This window comes from Morone saxatilis, unplaced genomic scaffold, assembly GCF_004916995.1.
Source record: "Morone saxatilis isolate NCDOM2014 unplaced genomic scaffold, NCSU_SB_2.0 Contig18, whole genome shotgun sequence".
NCBI classification, from domain to species: Eukaryota; Metazoa; Chordata; class Actinopteri; family Moronidae; genus Morone; species Morone saxatilis.
Window position 1 is genome coordinate 16,241,762 of NW_023339740.1, and position 10,089 is coordinate 16,251,850.

The 10,089-nt window shown below is 38.9% G+C and overlaps 1 protein-coding gene across 1 annotated transcript; it reads right to left on the reverse strand.

Moving 5' to 3' along the window:
• Nucleotides 1–3,334: 3,334 nt before the first annotated feature.
• ptgis (prostaglandin I2 (prostacyclin) synthase) lies at nt 3,335–9,722 on the reverse strand. The gene is made up of 10 exons (XM_035662017.1): nt 9,602–9,722; nt 8,802–8,925; nt 8,217–8,392; nt 7,962–8,108; nt 7,736–7,848; nt 7,440–7,621; nt 5,144–5,306; nt 4,652–4,833; nt 4,080–4,231; nt 3,335–3,592 (listed from the first exon to the last, which is right to left on the reverse strand). The coding sequence occupies exons 1-10, from the start codon at nt 9,670–9,672 to the stop codon at nt 3,433–3,435; spliced, it is 1,470 nt and encodes a 489-aa protein (XP_035517910.1). The 5' UTR covers nt 9,673–9,722; the 3' UTR covers nt 3,335–3,432.
• Between the last annotated feature and the right edge of the window lie 367 nt (nt 9,723–10,089).

Consider the following 10,089-nt stretch of genomic DNA (forward strand, 5'->3'; position numbering starts at 1 on the left):
ACCTATTAGGAGTTAACAAAGGAATGAAAAAAAAGTTTTAAAACCAATGAAAACCAGTGAGAAACTGCAGGGAGACCAGTATGAATATCACTGAATAAAAATAAGAAACAAGTAAATTGTCTTTATAAATTATCTTTGGAAATGTCACTATTAATTACTATTATCACATAATATAGTACTATCTTTAAAATTCCTTTTGAATCAACAATAAACTTACCCTCAGATGGGGGTTTTTGAGATGACTCATGCATGCAGTATCAGGAGTTAACAAGATATTGTCATCATCTAAACCAGGATGGAAACTTCATTGAATTTGATTTCCCACGACATTTCGCAAAAACATTTTCTAACTACTTTAAAACGTACGCAGATTGAAACCCAGCATGGAGCTGCAGGGCCCTAAGGACCAAAAAGGGAACATCACTGGTATAAACAGCTCCTGGACAGAGAAATGTTGGATTTTCACTCATCACTTTGTTATCTCATTAGCTAATTAGATTCCTTTAGAATTTTTTAATCAACAATACATATACCCTAGGATTTGGGTTCTTGAGATGACTCACACCTAATAGCAGTCTGCAGAATCATAGATTTCGATTTGGGGTTAGAAAGAAAAAATACTTGGGAACCATTACTAATAACTTTAAAATAACATCTTCATCTGATGGAAAAACACCTTGTTGAACACAACAACCTCCCACCAAAACTTTAAAACCGACTTGCATTGACTTATTATCTTCCCTGTGGTGACTGATTAAATATTATTACCATTCATAAAATACTTTATCTTAATTACAAAACTTCTCTTGTGATGTATCTGTAGTAGCTAATTTGGGTTGTTTTGGTTGCTGTGCTGCCCATACAGAGCTGTGGGTGGGGACGCAGGACAGACACCACAGTGGCGAGTGTGGTACAAAGTGAGCGCTGTCCACTCCAATGGTGCTGAAACACCAGGAAGCGCTGTTCACTCCCTGAATCACGGCGAGCTCCCTTGGGGAGGCAGGGCTGACTCTGAGAAGACAATATATATATAATATATATATATAATATTATATATATAGCCTGCGCCTTCTCCTGACAGAGAGTCCAACATTTTTTTATTTATTTTTTTGGATCCATTTATGACTGTAGACGGCGACACAAGCTGTTACATTTTACGCGCTGTTCATTTTGTTTATGTCTGGAGCCCAACAACATCACCTCGGGCCTGCAGATGTGACCATTGATCACTGTCACACAAAGTTTCTAATACTTCACAAACACAATTAGGCCTAAGCAATATGTCAACATGCCTTACACATACAACACAAAATATGAAACGACAATGTGGTATTGAGGATGTAGACAGTGTTATGTCAGCTTCTGGACATGCAGTAACAGGCTGCGGGCAGGCAGTAATAAGAAATGTTAATTTGCAGGAGCCTCCACCCTCCTGTTTCATTCAATTCAAGGCTTCGATAAAATAATTCAGCATTAAACGCGCCACTAAAACAAACAGTATTTCCCCCTGTGCACACACTGCGCAGCTAAAATGAGAATGAGAATAAGCTCAGGGATATTCAGTCATTTACAACTGCAATGTTGTGAATGCAAACGTTCCATCGTTAAGCATTTCTCTTTTTTTCAAAGGCTGCCTGCTCCATATTGGTGCAGTTTTAATGCAGAGTAATCCCACACATGCCACTGATTGGCTAATCTATAACAAATGATAGGTTACATATGATTCAAAAATGGAAATAAGCTTTAAAAAATACCGTAGTGAGTTGTTGTCATCCTGCACTGAATCAAACCAGCACGCACCGCTCTGTGAACGATCAACCGCTGGCACAAACGGGAGATGAAGCAGTAGCATTTTTTTTTTTTTTTTTTGAAAAAAAGGAGGCGCCGTTATTGGTTTACTATTGCCAGGGTCTAACCCAATCCATTTCCCCCTCCTCTGCCGCCTCCGACATGGCAGAGAGATCCTCCTCAGCACGATCTACTGCCTCCCCGCCGGCTTCCTGCTCCGCATATCGCACCGCTGTTTCTCCAGGAGATCAACAAGTATGCCGACAGCCCGTTTGGACAGACTACCTGTGTTTCCCAGTCAGCTGTGTAGGCACACGCATCTCTCTGAAGGTCGCGATCCATGGCAGCTCAGAAGCTCCTTTCCACATCTCTTTAACTCTTTCAGCACCGCGCCTTGACGCCTGGATGTATAGTAAAAATAAGACTTGTGTGCCCAAGTCTGTTTCTCTTGTTGTGTTAAAACCAGGGTGTACTACTGTCAGCTCATAAAGATGAAAAAAAAGCATGATGTAATGATAGTGCACATAGAATGATGGATAAATATAGGCCTGTGTATGATCTCAGGTCATGTGATTTGAAGGCACAGAGCCAACCAAAGAAATCAATGATAGTGCATGTTCAGAGCAAAGGATTTAAACAAGCTTCTAATATGGGACATAACTCAATGTAATGCTTTCATTAGATGAGGGTATAGGTGTGCCCTCCACTTATCTCCATATACATATAAGGAGTGGTAGAGTGAGTATTCGCATTCGGCTTTTCTGTAAGCAGTTACAAGCCAAAAGGGGGAACCTCTGGTTTCATCTTTAACAGTGCTTTGTTTTTTCTACGCCTATGTTTTATTTATGTGAAATTTTCCATCTAAATGTAGAGGAGCAGAAAGTAGCACACAGTGGGAAAAGTCAAGTAAAGTACAAGGACCTCAAAATTGTACGATACTTAAGTGCAGTACTTGAGTAAATGCACTTATTGGTGAATGAACTCCATTTACACATAAGAAGCAACTCAACATTTTTGATCCCACATTTTGTTAATGATCCCTTCCAGACATGTTTTAAGAGTCAACATTAAAAACAAACAAAATAAATCCCTCTTTACCTCACTGAAAGATACATAATCTATGAATATATATCTTCATTGTTTAACTATTGATGGGAGATACAAGATGCCTCTCACTTAACTCTCTCTTTAGGTCCATTCGCACTGTATTTGTACATTTCTGTGAGTTGCAAACTGGACGTTGACGCTTCCAAACTAGCTGTGATGAGACAAAATCCTCCAAACATCCTCTCTTCAAGCAGCTCATGTCAAACTCTGCACATACATCATTCTGCAGGTCAAACATCAAGTGGAGAAACTATAAGTAAATCATATTTTTTGAGTGGAGGGGGGACTTTAGCCTACGAATTTTCAACTAGGTGGACCCAAAGGCAATTTGTAGTTACAAACGTATTTAAAAAATGAGAAATGTGTCAGGTTTACTTTGTTTTTCCTTTTTTATTAAAAAAATTAATAACAAACAAATTTAAATATGATATATAGACACACTGAGTAAATATAACATAGAATAAATAGTGCAAAAGTACATACGATTAAAAGGTTTATCAAACAAAATTTCTTTTTACAGTTAATCAAGTTATCAAGTTAGATTTCATGCTGTGTCCTCTTCAGTCTGTATCGGACCTGCAGATCTCCATCCGGCTGGAGCATCCCAAAGCTGTAGCGACAAGGATTAACTGGTGGTAGCTTTGCCTCCGGGTCGCACATCTCCAGATCGAGATGGGTCAAGAGCAAGAACACAAATCTACAGACAGAAGCAGCAGAGTATTTTAAAACAGGCAACCCACCAGTCACTGATAAACATTACACTCATTAGACAATATTAATAAGAGCAAAGGCAGGTTTAAAAAAATAGCAAAATGCCAAAAAAATATAATTAATTCCCATTCTACACATCAATATTAAGTAACCAGCTGTTAAAGATTACAAGGATTGACCTTTAACCTTTGTAACTAGATATGACTCTCCCAACTGACTGTCCTCTATTGCCCTTAGCCTCTTTTATAAAGTTCATTACAGAGTATAAGCAATTACTATATTACAGCTTGTTGCTAATGATGATAGAGGACATGAAAGCAGGACTGAAACGATAACAGGCGGAATATTATGTGGAGATGGATTTTGCTGGTTTGCTCTGGCAATCAGGATGAAATTGCAGGAAATGCTTTGATCGTGAGTGTACATCATGGAAAGATATAAATCAAAACAAAAAAAAGGATTTCTACACTCACTGTTTAATGGCTTTAACCGCAAACTCTCTCCCAACACACATGTTTCTCCCTGCACCCCAGGGCATGGTGTGATACTTCAGCCTTTTCCCATCCTTGTAGAATTTATCCTTCACTGTCATATCTTCATTTAAGAAGCGATCATACTTGAAAATCTGTTCAGAAGAGACAAGAAAAAAAAATATGAAAGAATGAGTTTGATGCTTATAATTATACGATCATGTGTCTCCTAATACATATTTTCTGTTAAAAAATAATATGCAAATATCACCTCTAACCACTGAAGACAAACAAACAGTGTAAACATTGGGAATTGATCTCGCTCTCTTGCTAGTCAACTAGTTGTGTAATTTGTAGGCATTTAGCAGCTTATCCCAAAGGATGCATTTCACATCAGTGATTCAAAACACACTGGTTAATCCTGTGCACCCTAATATGGCTTAAAAATATCACAATGAAGGTACACAAGTGTATGTACAATGATGATGGAGGCTCCATTTCCAATGCTTATCACAAGAACTGTTGTATTTTCATGTTGCTGTGTTAGTACACTCTGGGCCTGCACACAAAAGTACCTGTGGTTCTTGGTGTATCTGTGGGTCCATTTGAGGGCTGAGAAAAGGGAAAAGACACACTTTGTCCCCCCGTCGGAGGTGGTACTCTCGTCCGCTGGCCATGTGCAGGATCTTTTCCTGCACCACCTCTCTGCTGATCATTACAGCAGCGGTGAGCCGTAGGGTCTCACTCAGAACGCTATCTGCAGAATGAAAAGGACAGCAGAGTGGATGATGTCAGACGGGTGTCAGCGTGAGTTAAATCAGTGGCACCCTCGAGCGTAATTTGGAGAGGTACAAATATTTGCACAGATGTGATTATATAAAAAGGCAATCATTATTTAGTTGAATCAAAGGTCAAACTATTATTGTCACTGTCATTGCTTCAGTATGCTGCACTTATCTTGTTATTTCCAACAAGTCAAATGAGCCTTTGTTTCCATCTCACTGGAGTGGCTAAACCCCAAGTTGGAAGAGCTCAAGTGAATAAGGCTGCTAGCAGCTGTTACGTACCAAGCACAGGTGTGCTGTGTGCTTCTAGTGGGTTGATGGGGGGATGCTGTAGGGAAGTGTCCTGGAGAGTAAGGCGTCTGATCTCTGATTTAACAGCCTCCATGGCCTCAGGGTGAGTGAGCAGGAAGCCAAGGAGCCAAAAGGCAGCAGGTCCAGCATTACACTGAAAGAAGCAACACGCAACTAAGCACAGACTCAAGCTTTTATATAAACTAGTAGGAAAAAATGAATAAAATTCAGTGTGTGTTTTGTATATGTGTACAATAAATGTCTATATCATAGAAATACGTCTGACTTTACTTTTGGTAATATTTCAACTAATATTCTCTGTCAGCTCTCTGTAATGCTGTCTGAATATGACTGATATGAGGAGAAGACAGTGAATCAGTCCACACTTTGTAGAGACTGCTGTCAGCCTCTCGGGAAGAGGCACCTGAGCCTGTCAGACAGTAATTGCTGTGGGTTAAGGGAGCTATTCTTCTTACCTCTGCACATCTCAGGTCAACTCTCCATTGACAACCAGGTCAAATGCCCCAAAGCAACTAAGGGTGCATCACAATGTGTTTTTTTTTTTTTTTTTGCCTTCTTAGATTTTTAGATCACCAGGTCTGATGCTTCAGATAATGATGTGTCTGGTTACTTTAACAGCAGCCGGTTATGAAATTTTAGACTAATACATTGGCATTTCTTAAAATATGCTTCAAGAGTTATATGAGAAGATTGATATCACTTGCATGTCTGTGTGATACATGTGGTTACTGTAGTGTAGTTTTTACACCTCAGTTTATGTGGATTAAACAAATGAGATATATTGTAGGCATTTTTGGACAGTGCCAGGTTAGCTGTTTCCCCCTGTTTACAGTCATTATGCTAAGCTAAGTTACCCTGCTGCTGGCTCCAGTTAAATATTTAGTGTATAATACTTGAGAAAGATTTAAATCTTCTCAGCTGAACCCTTGCAACTTAATGTCATACTACTTCTTTAGGGTATAACTTGATTGATCTTCCATACAGTGACTTTTAATATTAACATTAAAATAACCAATGTGGGTGTACAGACACCACAACACATTAAATCACCATCCATTTAAGTTGATATATGTTTCAGTAAATAACTTCAAAAGGAAAGAGAACAGCAACCACCAACATGTGCAGGAGGATCCATGATGAAGTGGTAGGTGGCTTTAGTGAAATCCTCACATCGCGCTCTGAAATATCTCAGTCTGCCTGTAACACATGTATAAGCCATATTCACTGTAGCACGTCTCACTACTCTCACATCTAATCCCTCTATTCTCTGCAGTGTTGCTCCAGTTTCCCCCTTTCAGACTGAGACTGTGTGCTTCAATATCCCAGCAGACATGATAAAGCACAAACAAACATACTCGGTATTTCCCAAACCAGAAGAGCTTCTGAGAGAGCCCACAGTTGGTGGCCTGGCAAAAGGGTTTCTCCTTGCTTAAATACTGTACACTGGTGTTGCTGGGTGAACAATTGCTGTTCCAGTGAGACTGGCAGATTATCAGAGGGCTGGAGCTATCACTGGTAAAATGTAGCATATGAGAGCAGACAGTGAAGACAATCAAACAGCCTGCTATCTCCCCCACCTGGCAGCACAAAGCAATGACACCATGTTAATTTGAACTTTTTCTGGACTGGTGGAGCCGAGGAAGCAACAATTCTGTATTCACTCATGTGTCAATATTGTGCACTTTGAGCACTTTGTACACTGTAGCTATTTGAAACCAGAGAAAAGAATAACATTTGACATGAAGATTTATTGATGGGTGCAGTTAAGAGTTAGGGATTAATCCAAAGTAAAGGCAAACTATCCCAAGAGTGTTTTATATACTGTATTTAAACATCCTATGCCTACAGGTTAGACAACAACTCCAGTGCACTGCAGTCAGCAGTAAACCTGACAGAACAATTGAGTGCCTAAAACTGTGAGGAAAAGAGGAAGTAACTTCAGCTGACTAACACAATTCCTTTACGTGATGTTTTAACCTGTAATTAGTAAACCTCAATGTCACAGAAACTGATTCACCTGATAAAAACTGGCAAAACTCTGCTCTACAGGTTCAGACAGGTATCTATGACTAGCTGGCAGAGAGGAATCCATTACCTCTTACTTCTGCATTGTTGGCACGCTGAATACCTTGGCTAGGAATTCTAGTATGCAGTCAGGGTGTGGAAAGTTTGTATGTTTTGGTATTAGTGTGTGGTCTGGTTCATGTGTGTGTGTGTGTGTGTGTGTGTGTGTGTTAGAGAGAGAGAGGCAGACAATAAACCTCACCTGTGTAGTCCACAGCTGCAAGAGTAAAGCTCTTTTCTGCATTTCTGCATCCACTCCCTCCTCTTGCAGGAAATGACGGTAGCTCTGCTGCCAGGAGTTTGACTCTGACTCTTTGCTCTCCCAGTCTGGCGACAGCAGTTCCCACAGTCGCTCCCGGGATAAGTTGGCTATTTTGCTTTCCCCTGTTAAGAGATCCGACATAAATTGATACATATGATTCTGCACCGTGTAGACATGAAGTCAGACAGGAAATTTAGAGTACTGATTGTATTTTGTTTCACTTTTGTGCAGCTTACCTCGTTTGAGTGAGCAGCGAGCTAATTTGGTGAGAAGACTGTCAAACTGGCGGAACTCTTTGTAGACTGTAGAAGTGTTGTCTTTCCTCTCAAACAATGTAAGATAACCAGCCCTGAACACAGAAGTAAAGTTAAAAATATTCAAATATACTGCCGCACCTTGTAGTATAAACACTCACACTATTTAATTTACAGTATTTTGCAAGGTTAAAAAGCTGTGTGATACCTGAAGAGCAGGCTGTAACAAAGGCTAAAGAGTCCATCCTGTCTCCACTCTGAAGGGCTGCATCCTTTCTGGTCACTCAGCAGCAGGTTCTGTAGATGAGTGTTCATGGAACTGCTGAGTTTGAAAAGATGGAGGCCTTGAAAATGCCTGAGGAAATTATAAATTCATATTTAGATTTGCAACATTCATTTAAAACATTTTCTCTCATTCATTTAGTGAACCGTGAAGTCTGTATTTAAAACATGCATTCATTACGTTTCCATCCATTTCCTCTCTGCTGCAGGTTTCATGCTCGGCAGCTGCAGACTGAAGATCCTTTTTAGGAGCTGGTTTCTGCTGCGAGTGAGGTCCAAGCAGACTGTGTCATTCAGCACGGCATCGAAAGAGTTTGCGTCCAACAGCACCGTCACGTAATGCCCAGCAACACAGACCTGGGAGGACATCATTTTAGTTATTCCAATATTTGTTGTTTTCAATTTCAGTTCTTATTAGAGTTCCTTTAAAGAAAATTGTCTACGTTTTTGTCTTTAAATCCGCAGCTATGTGAAGTTTTTTGCTAGAAGGGTTACTCAGTGAAACATTTTGTTCTCCATTGGAAAAATAATGGGTAGTTTCTGCAGTACTCGTTTTACATATATTCTGATTAAAAGCATTTTTGGTGTTCTCGGTTGACAGTTTTCTTGTTTCTGTATGCAAAACATCTTTGGCCCTGTTATTTCAAACCTACCATACATATTTTTGACAGTCAAATCTTTAAACAGTAAAAAGAGCTCCTCACTTCCTAAAAATTCTCATATTTGGATATTAAAGTTCTACAACACACAGTCTCTCAGAACATACCGTGAATATATCCCCATGTTTTTCTTTCATCTTGGCCAAAAACTTTGCAGCATCTTTTCCAAACACAAGAGCGTGACCCAGCCATGGAATTAAACCTTTGTCCAGAGGTGGCTCATTTTTTTTCCTGTTCAGGTATAAGGAAACTCATTAAAAAAACAGCAATGTGATAAGAGTTGGGGTGTGTACTTTGAAATATGTAATGAATCTCAACCAACAGGTTTGCAGTTATATCTAAGTCATGTTATAATGTCATGTCATAAGAGCTTCCTATTGTGTGGTTGAAAAGCATAAGTCACAGTATAAGCCATAAAAATGTGCTTTATACTTCTTTATCTTTATCAAAACTAAATGTGGAGAATCAGCATTTAACAGTCAGCATTGTTCAGTCTATTAGTCAGATAATATCAATATTTGAATGAAGAGATATTCTGATATAATATTAAAATAAATTAATATCAAATTGACTTAACTTTTAAGTAAAATAACAATAGTAAAGCTTTTCTATATTACATTATATAAATATGCTTTTGCAGTATTTCAGACCTTCAGACTCAATCTGTTACAATCTATATAATGCACCATTGTTAATAATTGGATATCTGCAGATTCAGTTCATTAATATTCAAAATATTTTATTTGTCCCTCATGGGGCAGTTCAAGGAAAGCAAGCCTGCAAACAGAATTACCCGAAGAACATTCATTTACACACATAAAGAAAGTAAAACTATGATAATGTTAGAAAGAGGGTTATAGAACATATACATACAAACAAATATCAACATATCAATGAATGGCTTTACCTTGTGCGAGTGGAGTAAAGTAGAACTAGTATAAGCAATCCATTGAGTAGTAAGAATATTGTCCATAACATGTTTCTGGAGAGTCTGATACTTGTTCTGTCCTGAAGATAATTTACTCCATAGCTGCTGCCGCTCTGTTATATATGTGAGCCCAGTTCAGCTGTAACTACTATTTGTCACGAGGTGTGGAAGGGTGTGGCTTGGGACACAAAGTGTTACACAACACAGCAGACACAGACAGATGCCACAAAAACCACTGCATGCCGAGCAAGTAACACAGACTGAAATGATTCAAAACACCATTTAAACATTTAAACTATTTAGAGCTTAGTTAACATCAAGTAACTCCTTTGATACTTCCTACATAGTGCATAGAAAGTCACCTGCCAGAACATTTCACAGCACTGACATCATCAAGGTAAAGGGGCTCATGTTTCACTATAGGAGAAACAAGCAGTAATAATAATAATACATTTTATTTATAATGC